Below are 16,836 nucleotides of genomic sequence, written 5' to 3' on the forward strand. Positions count from 1 at the left end.
TTCCTGCAGTTTTAAGTGTAGGGCACATGGGCATCTGCCTTAAAATGCACCTTCCCACTTCCCTGTCCTTCTCTCCTTCTCACTCTTACCCGCCCACCCACCCCCAACCATCTCCACTTTGGACGATGGTATGTCTGAGTCTTGAGCCCAGTGACTCAACTTCCTGGCTTTGTATCCTGTCACAGCAGTGGGTTCACCAGCTGGGTCAGCCCTCAGGAAACATGGTCAGAACCCCAGCCTCTCTAGGAGATGATCCTCTGCAACCTGTGTAGCTCCATCTTCTTCACCTCAGGACAAAGCTGTAAGGGAGAGCTGCTCCTGCCAGCATGTTCCCTGGGATCCTGCCTGATCATGTATCCCTTGGTTTCTGTGTCAGCTCCTTTATTGAGACCTAGGAATGAAATCCTCCTCTTTATCCTGGGCTGAGCTATAATGACAGCCCCCAGCAACTAAATATTCTGAGTTAACTCCTCTCCCTCCCTCTTCTTCTCCCCACCAGCCCCATCCCTCTTTCTCTCCCCCTCCTTCCCCTTCCTTTACCTTCCAAATTGCCTTCTTAGTAGCACGCCTATTACTGCTGGTTTGCTTACAAAGGCAATCGAAAGTTTTGAGTCTCGGTTTCCCCCCATCTCGAAGCCTATCAAAGCAGTCTAAGCAGCTCTAATTAGTTTACTCCTCCAACTGTTATCTGGAGCTGCATGTGTCAGTAAAAAACAAGAATATAATCCCGAAAGATAATGTGACTGGCAGCAATGAAACTCCCTGGTTGCCCTGAGAGAGAGAAATCCACTTAATACTTTGGTCTCCCCCTCCAATTACCTTTTAATTATTTACAAGCTCCACAAGCCCAGCTGGTGCAAACCCGGGAGCTGATCTCATCTCAGAGGGGCTGCTATAACAATATAGATTTTAATCAGCAGTGTGGCTCCACTGCTTTATAGTCTATTGATACTTTATTGTTTTTCTCCCTTCCCAAAAGGATTTTTAGTTATATCAGCCTAGCCAAGAGTGAAGATCAGTAATTGTTTGTTTACTTCTATATGTCCCCACTAGACGAGGTGCTCCTTGAGGACAGCCGCTTTGTCATTTCTCCAAGTCCCCAGTGCTAGCACAGGGCCAGACCTGGAGGCCGGTGCTGCTTAGGACGTGTTTGCTGTAGGAGCAGTCCTGTTGGTTTTCCTAACTCAGCTGCCCCACGCAGGGAAGCCGAGCTTCCCCTCCCCCACCTCACTCCCACCCACAATTAGACAGCGGCCCTTGATTGGAGGTCAGCAGTAGAGAGCAGTGTGTGCTGAGTGTCCCGCTATTGCACAGCGCTGGGGCTACCAGACTGCCATCTAGTCTATTCCACCCAAAGCAGGAGTAAGAAACTCTCTTTGATCATGTCAATTTATGGTTATTCAGGCCCTGAGTAAATCTTTTTTCTGTCTTCAGCACTTATGTTAGGTATTTCACTATTTGCTGGCATCAGCAGTAGAAGGGAGACAGTCAAGTCAGTTTTGCTACTTGTTAATTACTCTAGTATAAGGTTTCTCAGCTTCAGCATATTGACTTTGGGGATTGGATAGTCCTTTGTTGGGGGGGGCACCCCCAAGTCTTGATAACCAAAAATGTCTGCAGATATTGTAAATGTCCCCTGGGGGACGTAAATGTCCCCCTGTTGAGAACCACTGCCATAGAAGGATAGGAAAGAAGGTGAAGATCAAAAATTTCCTCTGCAGAGAAACTCTTCAGGGTAATCATCTTGTCTCCACTCAGGTAGCAATGCCTGAGGGCGGTCGGGCAACAGGATGAACTCCCCATCCGTGGCTGAGTGCCAAAGGAATGGGTGCTGGGGCCCCATCCTCGGCTGGAGTGTAGGGACCTGAGAGTTGCTGTAGCTCCAGCATAGGGAGAGTGGAGGCAGAAACGCGGGGCATGCGTGGTGTACGTGGTCCAGGCACGGCTGAAAGAACCCTTGTCTGTGGCCTGAATGAATCAGCTGGCACCAGACTGTGAAGAGCCGTATTTGGCCAAGAAGTTAGCACTCCTGTCTGTGACATAGCTGAGTTATTGAAGTTAACATATGAGAAGTATCGCCAGAGCTATGCTTTCAGGAGGTTTGCTGTGGCAAACAGTGTATAGTTGGGCTGAAGAGGGAAGGAAGGCTGAGGCAGGGAGACTGTGGAGGTTGTTCCCTTTAAAATCAGTGTTCTCCTCCCTGGAAAGCTCATGGTTGATGGTCTAAATTAGAATGGGCAGTTCAAGGGGACTGGGAGCAGTTTACGCTTCTAACCATGTGAAGCTTGCTGTCTTTACTCTTCACAGAATGGTGAGACCAAGGGCCCCCAGACATTTGTGACTTATTTGTCACTCCCAAATTGGAGTGTCTGGGGCACTTAGGAGCCCAATCCTGTTAGCTGGCTGGGTGCAAGGAAAAGCCTCATAGACCCTGGCAGTGGGTCAGCAACTCATCCTCCAGAGCTAATATGAAGGATAAGCAGTAGATTTCAAAGGAACCACTGAAAGCAACCTGAGTTTGAAAGGCCCGGTGACACCCACCTGGGCCGTGAGTGGGCCGGGCAGCTTTGACGTGGAAGGCTCCGCTGCAGAGGAAGTGGACCGGGCTCCAAGGGTGGCAGGACACAGCAGGCGGCCCCAAATGACTGCAGCTGCAGGTGATAAAACAGCTGTCCAGCGGGAGAGGGGCCCAGCCGTAACCGCTGCTTTGTGCTGGGTCTCTCTGGCTTGTTAACACGTTTGGGTGAATTGACTGCAGCAGATGGGCCTTTCAGCTCGAGGCACCTTGGTTTCTAGGCCAGACCGGGTGACTTGCACCTCGCGACCCCTCCCCCACCAGCAGAACAACCCGGCCCAGAAGGCCCCTGAGAAGAGGCCGAGGCAGTGCCCAGTCGGGCTCCCTGTGTCCTGCCTGCCTCAGGAACGGCTGCTGCAGCCTGTCGGGAGGCATGTGGAGGGGGATAGAGCTCTGGACTGAGGAGTGTGAAACCAGTGCTAACATCCCACCCTTCTCCACGATCCTGAGCAAATCCTTCCTCTTCTGGGGGCCACAGTTTCCTTATCTATAAAATGTGCAGGTTCAGTTAGAGTCAATCTGGAAGTTTCTTCCAAGTTCTCTGTTCTGTGTTATGTGTCCCTGATTGTGTCTGTTGAGCTACAGAACAGATAATGAGCCACCCTCGATAACCAAAATAGAAGAAAAGCCCCTTGAGCAATTTTCTATCAAAATAGTTGTGTAAAAACTACACCAGGGACCCCCAAAACCAAATGCCTCACTCCTTTCCTTGGTGAATCATGTGTTTCTTTTGCTGACTGAAGCCAAACTGAATTAAACAAGTTTCCTTTGATTGTGCTTCCCCCACAAATGTTTCTGTAGAAAGATGGGTTAGATCTCAGAACACCCATGCCTCTTTTTCCTCACCTTTTGCCATGTGCACGTGCACACACATACGTACACGTTTTTGTGTGTGTGTGTAAAACACACACACACACACACACACACATTTCTTTGTCCAAAAAAAAAAGCCAAACATTTGTAAATAAATTCTCTGTCTAATTTAACTCACAGGGGGTGATTCCTGAAGTATCATTCCCTGGTAGATTTTCCAGTGGGTACGGAGAGGGGGCGGTGCTAGTTTGGAAGTCTCATAAGCAAAGGCTTGTAAACAATTCCATTCTTCCTTCATCACTAAGGAAGAAGAGCTTGTTCTCTTGTTCCCCAGGCAGTGAAACAGAAGTGTGGTTTCATCAAAGAGGAGGGAGATGATTTTGCTGTTAATTTTATTATTGTTACCCCATGTACTTTACAGAACCCTTTCAACCCATTATCTGATCTGCTGCTCCCCACAGCTCCAGCTCTGTGGGGTGGAGAGAGCAAAGGTTATCACCTTAGCCATGAAGGATCAGCTCCCACGTTAAATGACTCACCTGAGGCCACAGAGCCAATTTAGCACTTGGTCTCCTAATCCCCAGGCCAGGACTTTTTCTCCTCGCCTGCACTGCCCTTGAGAAACTTGGCCCCTGGCACCAGCAGCTCCATCACTTCCCACTGGGACAGTGGACAAGCCTCATCTCTCCTTCAGCCTTCTGAGCCACAGAGACAGTGGCCTGCCTCCACAGGTCGGTCTCCGGTAGGGTCTGACAGCATCTAACTGATTAACACGAGGTAGAACTCTTCATGCAAGAAGAGTCTTCATCTCAGGGTAAGGCAGCTTATCTCTCAGGGAAGGGCAGATGTGACAATTCACAGTGGCTGGCACAGAAGCTGCCATCTGTCAAGGCAGGTTGGGGTTGGGGGCACGGGAGACAGAAGCCCTAACGGTAGCATCTTGCGCGCACCCGGAGTGCCCACAAGCAAGGATCTCCCCTCCAGCCCCCGTCCCAGCTCGGCACACCAGGCTAAGGACCTGCTTGGTCATGTGGAAGACAAGTTTTGTCAAGACCTCACTGGAGAACTGCCGTCCCTCCCCCACCAGTTCTGTTCAGGGCTGCAAACTGACCTTGGTTTTCCCAAATGGATTGTTGGATCTGTTTTTGATGTGTATATACAAAGAATTTACTGTGGGAAAAGGGCTTGGTCTGCCTCGAAGTGCAATTTGAGTGTTTTTCCTTCTGTTGTGTGCTTATCTATCCATCTCAGGCAAGGAAATGTTCGTGACATATATTGCTTTGCCTTTTGGTGGAGGGAGTTTCTTGTATATTCTTTGTATCTTGCTGTAAATGGTCTGTGCCATGGCCACTCTTCCTGATAGACTAAAATATGTTTGTCTTTGTCAGATAAAATAGGCTTTGGGGCTTCATATTCTAACTTTACCCACAAATGAAAGTCCAAAATGCAAATCTTTGTCTTAGGCCAGATCTTTTTCTCTCCCCAGGTGATCCAACCGCTGTTCAAGTACTGGGGTTTTTTTCCCCCCACTTTTAATAGTCATTTAAATACCTTATAACTACCCAGTTATCCATGATAATGAGAAGAGACCCCGGTTTTTGAAAGTCGTGATTAATTTGAATAGCTCACTTTTGTCTTTAAATTCAACCTCTTCCCCTTCAAGATCATTTATTGGTACTTTTAGCACTTGGTAAAATGGGGTTGATAGTTTTGCCTCCTTTTTTCCAAGATGAGCCAATATTCAATAAATCGTCCTAAGGTTGGCGTAGGGAAAGTTTGAAGGGAGAGTTTGACCCAGTTACACTGTGGGAAAATCTACTAGGTCTTGAGAGGGAGGGGCATGGATTGGCAATGGAAGCTCAGACAGCCCTGCGCTGCTCAGGCCAGAACACCCCTGAGTTGTTGGACCTCTCCCCGGCCAGCCTTCCACCCCCACTCCTGGAGACTCGGGCCAGGTCTGTTGACCAGAAGCAGGCAAAGCAGAGATGACCCGACGGTCCACCTCCTTCTAACTCCTTAGCCTACTTCTCTGAATGTAGTTTTTATGGAAGGAAACAGCACAGCCATAACCATAATTTTACTGTTGTAGAGTACAACACTGCACATACTGTTGAACTTCACCTACAGCAATTAGTCTGAACTAGAGTATCAAGAAGGCTAATGGGTTTAAAAATTAGCCTCTCAGGTTTGGTACCTCCAGAACTCCCATGCATTGCTGGTGGGAATATAAATGGGCATAACCACTGGAAATCTGTTTGGTAATGTTTACTAAAGCTAAACATATGCCAACCCTATTACCCAGCAATTTCACTTCTAGGTGTATCCCCAGTAGAAATGAGAGCTTATGTTCACTGAAAGACACATGCTAGAATTTTCGTAGCAACACCATTCATTATAGACAAAGAGTGGAAAGAACTCAAATTTCTATTGGTAGTAGAATGGATGACTAAATGTTGGCATAGTCCTGTAGTGGAATACCACACAGCGACAACAAAGAATGAATTGTTGCTATACCCAACTGGGATGACTCTCACAGGCCTAATGTGGAACAAAAGAAGCCAGACACAGAAGACTATATACTGCGATCTTCCATTTATGTAAAGTTCAAGAAAGTCACCTATAGTGATACATGTCAGGATAATAGTTACCTCCTGGGGGGTGGGTAGGGCATGCATATTGATTGGGAATGGTAATGGAAGAGTTTTCTGGGGTGCTGGAAATGTTCTGTATTTTGATCTGAGGAATGGATACAGGGGTATGCACAGCAGTAAAGATCTGGTAGGCTGTATACTTAAGATTAGTGCACTAGGCTCTATGTCAGTTAGACAGCCCCCTCAGTGGGAAATCGGAGGTAGAGGGCTGAAGCATACATGTTGGTATTAGGATATTTGCGCATCCTTGCCTCTGCCCTGACCTGTGGAACAGTCATCTACTCACTGCATGGCACACCACCAGAGCCTGCTGCCCAGTTTCCTGGTGGGAGGTATTTTCTACACGAACAAGTCGGGGAAAAAAATCACCAGTCATTCCTCTGCTTGTTGCTGGGGAGCAGGACTAGAGCAGGGCGGCAATTAATATGCAGAGGAATAAGCAGGAGGCCTGCCTGCCTGTCTGCCTGTGCACATTCCCTGCTTAACATGGGACTTGACTCTTCTAGGCTCCCTGGTCAGCTGCCCAGCTCTCTTGACAGGCTATGGAAATGATTAATGATCTTGTTCAAAGTCAGGAAAAAGCAGCGAGGGTCCTTGGCAGGGCCACGCCCTGGGTCCCGGGCCCTCACCCCTGACCAGTAGGCAGGAAGGCAGCCATGCGACTCTGTCTTGGGTCCCTGCCCCCTGATTGCTTCTGGTCTTGACTGGAATGTGCCCATTCTCTGTGGTGGGGAGGAAGTGGCCCTCCCCCCAACATTCCTGCCATCTCCCATCTCTGTCTCTAGTGCCAGAGGAGGCCATCTCCCCGCTCTGCCCTCACCCCCACTAAGCTCTGCCTCCACCGTCTGAGTGCTGGGAAGACGAAGACGAGCCAAGTGCCAGGGAGCAGCTTTTGTTCAGCTCCATCTTCGCTGAAAGCTCCCGATCAGGGCTTTGGCCTGGATCACGGCTTTGGTCTGCGAGCGCCAGTGCCCAGCGGCACTCCCACCTCCAAGGGTTAAAGCCCCAGGAGCCCCCACAGCTTCGCTGGGTCCCGGCCTCATAAAAGCCTTTTCCACATCTCCCTCGGGCTGCCTCAGGCTCCCCTGCTGAAATCTGATAAGGGGCCTCTTTGTTGGAACTGTCAGTCTCCTTTATTGAGGAGGGAACTGGAGACCAGCGGCATTTCTTGGGGTACAGATAAGGCCCTGGATTGCTGTCAGAGGGAGCATGATTAATTACCCTCAATCCTAGCTCCTGCTTTGATAGCAGTGACTGACAGTCCACAGGCTTCCCCATCAGGTGCTCCCGCCCCTTCTGGGAGGTGTGATGGGGGCGGAGATTCGGCCTCCTGCAGGGCCAACACTGGTGACCCACCAAGAGCTCCCTGCAGTGGCTGCTGGCCTCCTTCCTGGTTCTCTGCAGGTTACATTTGCATTTATTGTGGACTGAGGCCTGTCCCCTCTCAGGTGAAGAGCCTCTTTAGAGGAAGATGTAATCCAGCCCAGAGAATAGGCCAGAGACTCCCCCACTTCCCCACAAGGCTAGAGAAAGAGCCATTGCTTATGGACTTGAACTTCACAGACCTGGTCCTAAGCCACACAGGCGCCCTTCATTGGAGAAGATCCCAAACCATCCATCTCAAGGTCACCTGGCAACATTATTTCATAATTCAGGCAAGCTCCTAAAATCAAGTTACCTCCCTTGGTAATAGTCACAACTATCAATTTTTTTCAATTTAATTTTTTTATACAGCAGGTTCTTATTAGTTGTCCATTTTATACATACTGGTGTATATATGTCGATCCCAGTCTCCCAATTCATCACACCACCACCACCCCCACCCCACCCAAACTATCAATTTTTGTTTTTAAGTTTTTATTCATAGACTCATAGGACTTTAGAACTGGAAGTCATCTGGAAGCAAATTCCTTGCTTCACACTGACAGAGACACTGAGGCCTGAATATTTTCGATCCCCCCCATCCCCACCCCCAGCGTGATGTATTGGTTTTCTTTCTTGTTTAGGTAGGGAAACTCAGCTAAAAGGCCTTCTCCCCTTCTCTTCATAGTTGAGTCTCCTTGGGACAAGGGAGGTGGCTACCGGGCCCACTAAGCACAGAGCAGACTGCAGAGAGAGACCAGCCTGAGGACCCTGCCTCTCTCTTAGTTGTCGAACGAATGGAAGCCAGGGCAGGTTTTGTGTCTGGATTGGCTGCATAATGTGAGAAAACCATGATGTCATCTAGAGCTGGGTCTCAGAATAGCTTCAGCTTTGTTTCTGACGGTACTGAGGGGCCCGCCTGCACTGGGAGCTACTTTTAGCAGTTTCATGGAGGGCCAACCATGAGGAAGAAAATGCCCATTCCCTTTACCCACTGATCCTGGAACCGGGGTGCCTGGCCAGGCCATAGGGGCCCTGGTGAGAGAAGTTATGACCCCCACATGCCCAGAGTGGGGCTGGGTTGCAGAGCAGCCCTGGCCTGTGTTTCCTCTCCAGTGGTGCTGGGAAGAGGTCACTCTGGGGACTTGAAATGCCACTTTGCTCCTTCCTTGTCTTCTCAGGTCCGGTATCTACCTGTTTCCCTTGCCCCTGAGCAGTTCCCAGCCTAATGCAGTCACTCTCTGTGTGACTATAAAAAAGGCTAATTTTTAATGAAATTTCTACATCTATGATATTGTTGTCTTTGAAAGAAGCCATCTCAAATGACTAGCCATTTAGTCTAGTGACTACTCCGAGCAAATCTATAATTCCTCTCTGGGGAGTTGCCTTCAGAGGCAGTTTGAGCCACACTAGATAATCTGTCATGGTTTATGGCCACACCTCATCTTCACACAAAATCAGTATAAACAGCCTGGTTACTTCATCCTATTTTTCTGGCTTGTTTCCATGAATGACCATTTCTAAAAGTAAAATACACCCTTTACATGTGAAGATTTACCGCCCTTGGAGAGAATCAAATGAAAATAGTGTAAACTCTGAAAGCTCTTCACAAACGGAGCTGTAGCTGGCTCTCCAAGGTGAGAGTTCTGAAGGACAGCACTCCCTCGGCTGGGCATGCCCTGCTTCGCGGTCACGCACTCAGCCACGCCTGTTCTGTGGGCATCACAAACCCAGCCCCCGTGCCCTCTTTAACACCCGTCTCCCCTTCTCTTTGGCCCCACTGAATGAAGTCATGGTTTCTTTACCTTCTCAAAATCCCCAGCTCTCCATCCATTTCTGTGCTGCCAGTCCTCTTACTGTAGGACTCAGACACAAAGGGCTTAACCACTCTGGGCCTCGGTTCCCCAGTCTGTTTAATAAGGGTCGTGACCCCCTAATGAACCTGCCAGGACCTGAGAGGAGAGGGTGACTTCTGTTCAGGGCTGTCAGCAATTAGACACTTCGAGTTAGTGACAGACCCTGGTGGGCACACCACAGCAGGAAGGAAATGTGTTTAATATTCCCAGTTGGGTTAACACAGAGCTGGTTGCTTTGACTCTGAGAAGCAGGTTGGTTGGTTGGTTGGTTTAATCTGCATGGTAGTTTAGCCTATTAAACATTATAATATTCAAGACATGATGAAGGAAAAACAGTCCCTGCCTTCACTGAGCTTACAGTCCTCCTGGGATACCAGACGAACATATGTGAAACAAGTGTAACTATTTGCTGAACTTGTAGTGGTTATAATAGAAATTCTGAGAGGAAAGAAATCCATGTGAACTGGGGTAGTTGGAAAATTCTTCCTGGAGGGAGTGAATGTTGAAGGCCAGTGTAGAGAGGATTTGAGCACAGACAGGTCATTTTAGGCTTGATGATGAGGGAGAGTAAAAACAAAAAGTAGAGGAGAGAGGAGCTTGGCTTTAGGGGTGAGGGTGAGAAGACCCAACTGATTGGAGCGAGAGTGAGTTGTTGGGACATGCTTAAAATACATCGTACGTAATCTTCTAAGGAGTGTTGGGGAACCCGAGTCATGAGATTGAACATGTGAGGTGGGCTGGGTTGGCAATAAGAGTCATTGTGGGTTTTTAAAGTAGGAAGCGAGGAATGGCGTGGAAGTGGTGTTTTCATTAGATGGTCTGACAGCAGCGTGCAGGTTGAGCGCGTGGATTCAAAGCTGCTGGGGGCATCTGATGGAGAGCCAGCGAGGGCCTGGCCCAGGGTGGTGGCTGAGGGCCGGAGAGGAAGATGGTTTTGAGAGGGGCCTCAAAGCAGTAATCGGTGAGCCTCCCGACAGCCTAAAGGTGGGTGAGAGAGGAGGGAGAGGAGCCATTGCTGCCTCGGAGGTTCCTACCCAAGACCTCAAAGAATGATGGTGCTGCTGGAAGAAGAGGAAGTGATGGGAAAAGGGAGCTGGCCTAGGGGATGAAGGTGAGCTCACTGTGAACATCTGACCTGGAAGTGAACAGGTCACATGTGTAAAGATGTTCTGGAAGCTTCTGGAATTGAGAGCTTCGGGGTCTTGTGTGAGGGGGCCTTGGGAGTGGTCCTCCCAGACTCTCCAGGTGATGCCCTGAGGGTATGAACTCGCCAAGGCCATGAGTGTTCTCAGGCAGACAGGCCTGCAAAGAAGGGAGACCTTAGCCTTGTCCTGCCAGGAGACCAGTTCTGCTGCATGAGACTTGTGCTTATGACAGGAATAAGGTCTACTGTCCAGAACAGCACAGGGAGAAGTAGTTAACCAACATGCGAGCTGTCGTGCCAGCAGTCCTCTGATATTTTACCAATGAATCTTTGAGCTTAACTCTATGGCCCCTTTGTCCTTGACCCTCCAAAGACCAGCTGGTCAATATAAAGGTCTTCAAGACCTCTAGCTCCCTCCCCACACTGAGAAAAGAGGCCGGGTCCCACCATAGCAGTGCCACGTGTTTGTGCTCACGCTACTTCCTCCTCATAAACGTGGGACCCTTCACTCCACTCTGGCTTGAATTACCCTATAAAAGAGTTGGTGAGGCCAGTGTTCTAGAGCTGAGAAGAAAATGCCATTCCTTGAGGGGAAAGAAGCAGGAGGAGCTGAAACAAACAGCCCTTCTCTAATCAAGCTGGCGTAACTCCACCAGGCAGTCAGTGAGACCTCAACAAGCCTGGGGATGGGGGGTGGGTGCTCCGGCACAGGAGGAGCAGCCTACGTACAGTAAAAGGACTTGCCATCAAAAGGCAACAAGTCTCATACCCTGCCCTGGACGGTGACCCTTCCTGCTGGAATTCTCCCCTCTGACCTCCAGATCATTAATCCCGAGGCTGCCAAATGACAGTCATCCATCACGCCTCCTGACGAGCATCCCAGCCGCCGGAGAAAAGAGCCTGGCCCCGCCCTCCCTGCCGTCCCCCGGTGCTCATTAGTGGGCCTTCCTGCTCGGTGCCAGGTTTCCTAATCAAGTCCCTGGCTCCTCTCACTTCCCTTCGGGGCCAGTGGGCGGAAGCGGCTCTGACCCTCCCTCTTTCAGAGGCCAGGGAGGGGTTGGAGTGATTAGCGGGGAGAGAATTGTTGAGTGGGTTTTCATCCCCCTGGAGACCTGTGTGCCCAGCAGCTCCTTTGACATGGTGGGTACACAGGAGAGAAAAAACCATTTCTCTGTCCTGCAGCAGGAGAAGAGATGAAGAAAAAACAGGCAGTATGCAAATAAAAACACGGTTATAAACTGTACTGAGAGCTGCAGAAGAGAAGCCGAGGAAGCTCTCCAGGTGGACAATGGGGCAGGACCTCACCTGTCTTGGGAGTCAGGGAAAGACTTCCCTGAGGAGGCAGCTGAACAGCTTCTGAAGGCTCCAGAGGACTGAGTTGCCAAATCATTAGGAAAGAATCTGGAATCATACTGCTAGCAAAAAAAAAAAGAAAATCTTTGAAGTCATTTAGTCTGGCCCTCTTATTTACAGATGGGAAACAGACCCAGAGAGGCTGTGTGTTTTACCCAAGGCCACACAGCCTGTGAGTTGGACCTATCTTTCTGTTCTTCCCAAGGAGAACTGGCAGCTAGTCTGATAGCTTCCAGGCTTTGAGAGTTTGAGTCAAATTATACTTCTAAGCAGATTTATGAACATATTTCCAACTCAGCAAAAGGTGGGCATCCACAGATGTCTTCTTTCTCTGCATGGTAACGACACAACCCTCTGTTTCTCTCTTTGCACAATCACAGGGACCCCCATCAACCGAATCCCCATCATGGCCAAGCAGATCCTGGACCTGTATATGCTGTATAAGCTGGTGACGGAGAAGGGGGGCCTGGTGGAGATCATCAACAAGAAGATCTGGAGGGAGATCACCAAAGGCCTGAACCTGCCCACGTCCATCACCAGCGCCGCCTTTACCCTGCGGACCCAGTGAGTGGCCAGAGCCTCGGGGAAAGGAAGCTAAGACTGGAGAAAGGGGATGCTTTAACCTAGAGGAGAGGAAGGAAGGAAATTCCACTGTATAGTGAACAAGATGGGCGGAATTCCTGAAAGGGCCAGGAGCTTTCTGAGATGTATCCCTCCCTAACCTAAGTAATCCTGAGAGCGCCCCTTCCCAAGCATCTCCTGTGTGCTGCTGCTTCACTGTTCTGTTTCATTCAAACCTCACCAGCAACCCTGTCAAGAAGGTTTCTGTCCCTGTTTCCCAGACAACAAGAACTAAGTCTCAGAGGTTAGATCATTTGGTCAGAGCCATACCAGCTAGTAAGTGGTCAGGCTGAAGAGTCACGCCTGGGCTTCTGTCTCTGAAATCCACACTTTTTCCAGGACATCATCTCCTACACAGTGCCCCTACCCTAAGCCTGGCCCTTCCTACCTGACACTGAACTTGCCCAGCAACAGCGGACCCAGAGGAAGGCAGGCAGGCTGGCCCCACTGGGATCGGCGACCTGTTTTTCTACCCATTTGAGTTAATTATAAGGGTGATAGAAGCAGTGAGAACAGGAGGAGCACTGGCAAATGAGGGCCAGAGGGGAATCTGTTCTTTCGGAACTCTGGACGTCGTTCTGTGAAAAATACGGAAAGATCAGCCATGTATAGGTTAGGTGGCATGTTAAGGCCTTGTTGAAAAGTAGAAGGGTTTTATCTAGTGAAACTGTTTCAGGAGAAGTTGGGAACAGAGCAGTAGCCAGCGTAGCAGTCCTTCTCCCAAGGTTCTTGGGTAGCGAATTGCTTCTTGGGACATCTGACACAAAGAGGGACAGCACTTCTAGGTCCACACACAGTGGGAAGAATTGCTCCTGTCTGACCAGCCTGACTCAGAACGGTTAGGAGATCAAGGAGCCAGAAAGACATTGCAAAACATGGCATTTCTCATTTCTCCCAGGGCACTAGAAAGGCGCCACACAAACATGAAATGTTAGCGAAAATATCTCTTTCCCTAATGAACCGTGCCTCCACTTCAAGCTGCGTTTAGAATTGGGTAGCAGTTAGAGGGCCTGGGGTGGGGCATCACTGTCCGGGAGGTTCCTCTTCCATCAGGTGCACCGGGTTGTGCTCCTTTGTCCTAGAGGACAGAGCCTGCCCCACAGATCCCGCTTCCAGAGGCCCATCGACTTAAACTGGGCAGTCCTTGTGCCACATTTTGGATGACTCTGGCTTCCTTCCTTCCTTCCCTCCAGGTATATGAAGTATCTCTATGCCTATGAGTGCGAGAAGAAAGCCTTGAGCTCCCCGGCCGAGCTCCAGGCAGCCATTGACGGCAACCGGAGGGAGGGCCGCCGGCCCAGCTACAGCTCCTCCCTCTTTGGCTACTCGCCCGCTGCTGCCTCTGCCGCTGCCACTGGGGCCCCTGCCCTCCTCTCCCCAGCCAAGATCCGCTTCCCCATCCTCGGGCTGGGCTCCAGCAGTGGCACCAATGCCAGTGGCCCTCGGATATCCCCCGCAACCACTCTCAGGAAAGGTCTGCAGGGCCCTTGTGAGGAGGAAGGGCAGGGAGGAAGGGCGCCAAGTTCCCTGGGTCCAAGACCCAGGTGGGAGGGTGGGTTATGGGTTGGGTCCAGCTCTGGTGCCTTTGTCAGGTGATGGAGTCCCAGTGACAACCATGCCCGTGCCAAATCGCCTGGCTGTGCCCGTGACCTTGGCCAGCCAGCAGGCCGGTACCCGGACGGCCACGCTGGAGCAGCTGCGGGAGCGGCTGGAGTCGGGGGAGCCCCCTGAGAAGAAGGCGTCCAGGCTGTCAGAGGAGGAGCAGCGCCTGGTGCAGCAGGCCTTCCAGCGCAACTTCTTCAGCATGGCACGGCAGCTGCCCATGAAGATCAGGATCAACGGCAGGGGTGAGCGCCGGGCCCAGGCGCCAAACCCCGGCTCCATTCGAGGGCCCGTTTACATCCCGGGGACTGGGGTGGAGCCCCTCCAGGTTCTGCCCCCCCTGGCCCCCAGAAGGATCTAGAGGCCAAAGAGCCACCTGAGGCTTTGGTGGCCACAGAGGTCTCAGTTCACCAAAGCTGAAGGCATTTTGCAGGGGACCTGCAGTTGCCTCAGGCGTGCCCTGTTCTCTAGCAGAGGAAAAGCAGTTGTTCAAGGAGGAGCAGGAGGCCTTGAGGGACAGCTGCCGCATCTTCCCTGTCCCCTCCTGCCTTTTGATCTGTCTCAATTAAAGGGCTCACCCTTCACCCCAGTGCCTCACCGTCTGGGAGAAAGACAGCACCTCCTTTCCGGAGGCTCAGTGAGGGGCCAGAGCTGCCTCAGGCCAGGCTGCCAGTGGCCCCCGGGAGAGAGGGGAGGAGGAAATACAAGTTCGGCAGCATAACTGGCATCTTTTCCCTTCCCCGCCACATTTTTCAGGCGCCCCACCTTCTCCCCGCCCCCCGCCAACCACACACTCCACATCCCTTGTTCCCCTTGCTCCCCTTTCTTCTTTGCCATTCTTGACTCTATCTCAGAACAAACACGAGCAGGCTCGTGTTGGGAAGAAATCAGGTGTGAAGAGAGCTGTGCGTGTTCCCAGGCAGCCCCTCCCTGTCCCACTCCCCCCTGGCGAGGAGCCGAAGGGAACTGGAGGTGACAGCCCGGACAGCAGGGCTCTGCCCTCTTTACCCACTCAGGCCAGGTGCCCCTGGCCCTGCACAAGCCAGAGGCTAATAGATGAGGCAGCTCATCTGGAAGAATTCTTGGCTCTCAACATCCTGAAAGGGCAGAGTCTCAGGTGAGCCAGGCAGAGGCCCTGTGTGCCAGCGCCTGCAGCCTTCCACAAACCACGGAGGGCTCAGATTGAGAGGGAGTGCCAGGTGCTGGGCAGGTAGGCCCTCTCCTTGAGGACCTGCCAGCCTGGTTAAGGGGTGGAGGAGGCAAGGTGAATCCTCAGAGGAAGGGGCTGGGTCTTAGTGACCTCTGACGCCCCACCCGGTGAATAGTGGGTGCTCAGGGTTTGCTGAATCGTGTTGAAAGCATCAGTGCGCAACTGCGAGCTGAGGTCAGCCTCCTTGCCTATGTGATGCCTCTTCTCTGAGAGCAGAGGGAGTTGGGAAGATGAAGTGGTTCAGTGGAGAAAGCAAGCCGTAGGACGTTTACCAGCCTGGTTCTCCTGCCACACCTTACACTCGGCAGAATGTTATCCAGGTGCTTTCTAACTCTGGGAGGCCTCAGCCTGCTGTGGCCAGGCCGGGAGGGTGGAAGAGCCTTGGAGGGAACGACAGAAATGCTGGAGGGCTTGACCGGACCTGCTATCTCCCTTGTCCCCAGCAGAGGACAGAGCAGAGGCCTCGGCTGCAGCAGTGAACCTGACCACGAGCAGCATTGGGAGCATCAACATGTCTGTGGACATCGACGGCACCACTTATGCAGGTGAGGCTCTTGGCACTCTGAAGGAGGCGGCAGGGTGGCAGCCAGCCTTAGTACAGCTCCCTGCAAGACCCCCTTGTCACCCTCCTGTCTGAACCCCTTCCCAGGGGTGGCTTCCTTTCAGGGTTCCAAAGGTAAAGTAGTTCTTCCGGACAAGGAGGGCTGAGGATTGCTAATAGGATGACAGATCCCCCTCCACCATTTTTTTTTTTTTTTTTTTTTTGCGGTACACGGGCCTCTCACTGTTGTGGCCTCTCCCGTTGCGGAGCACAGGCTCCGGATGCGCAGACTCAGTGTCCATGGCTCATGGGCCCAGCCGCTCCGCGGCATGTGGGGTCCTCCTGGACCGGGGCACAAACCCCTGTCCCCTGCATCGGCAGGTGGACTCTCAACCACTGCACCACCAGGGAAGCCCCACCACCACCACCTTTGATGGAGACCCCTTGTCTAACCCTTTTTCGACCAATGGTTGGCTCGTTATTTGAAAAAGTCATTTAACGTAAAGAATCATAATCAACTATTCACACCTTTAACGTTGTATTATAAGTTAAATCAGTGTCCACCATTCCAGTCTTTCAATGCATGGGTCTCCTTTCTTTGACTGGTTCAGCTCTTCTCTTCCTGAACATCATCTGTCATGGTCCAAGAACTGACACGGGCAAAGGAATCTTGAGTGCAGCAGAATCAGCCTATATTTTCATGATTTTCCCCCCAGTCTTTTACAATTGTCTCTTCCTAAATCTAATTTGGCAACAGTTTTTTGTTGGTTGGTTGGTTTAGCACCTTTACGAAGACTTTCCAAGGTGTTCAACGTAGTTTTCATAGAAACAGCAATCCGTTTCCCACTCCCATTTCGTTAGTGTAGAGATGAGTTTGGGGATAAAGCCAGCTGACTGGTTTGTGTTTTTTTTGGCTGCATTGGGTCTTTGTTGCTGCACACGGGCTTTCTCTAGTTGCAGCGAGCGGGGGCTACTCTTCGTTGCAGTGCGCGGGCTTCTCATTGCGGTGGCTTCTCTTGTTGCGGAGCACAGGCTCTAGTTGCAGCGCGCGGGCTTCAGTAGTTGCAGCACACAGGCTTCAGTAGTTGTGGTGCATGGGCTTAGTTGC

General features: G+C 51.2%; 1 protein-coding gene across 2 annotated transcripts in view; it reads left to right on the top strand.

Annotated features, from left to right (window-relative positions):
- Positions 1–16,836, top strand: part of ARID3B (AT-rich interaction domain 3B) — a gene marked incomplete at both ends in the record, with an annotated part of 48,645 nt that overhangs the window by 30,044 nt on the left and 1,765 nt on the right. Inside the window, 4 exons of one of the 2 annotated variants that reach the window (XM_079701153.1) lie at positions 12,135–12,318; positions 13,569–13,849; positions 13,968–14,222; positions 15,631–15,732. In XM_079701153.1, the coding sequence (XP_079557279.1) occupies positions 12,135–12,318; positions 13,569–13,849; positions 13,968–14,222; positions 15,631–15,732 (822 nt within the window). The remainder of the gene's footprint in view (positions 1–12,134; positions 12,319–13,568; positions 13,850–13,967; positions 14,223–15,630; positions 15,733–16,836) is intronic. The other variant, XM_079701152.1, reaches the window with a different exon arrangement.

This window comes from Hyperoodon ampullatus (assembly GCF_949752795.1).
Source record: "Hyperoodon ampullatus genome assembly, chromosome: 3".
Lineage (NCBI taxonomy): Eukaryota > Metazoa > Chordata > Mammalia > Artiodactyla > Ziphiidae > Hyperoodon > Hyperoodon ampullatus.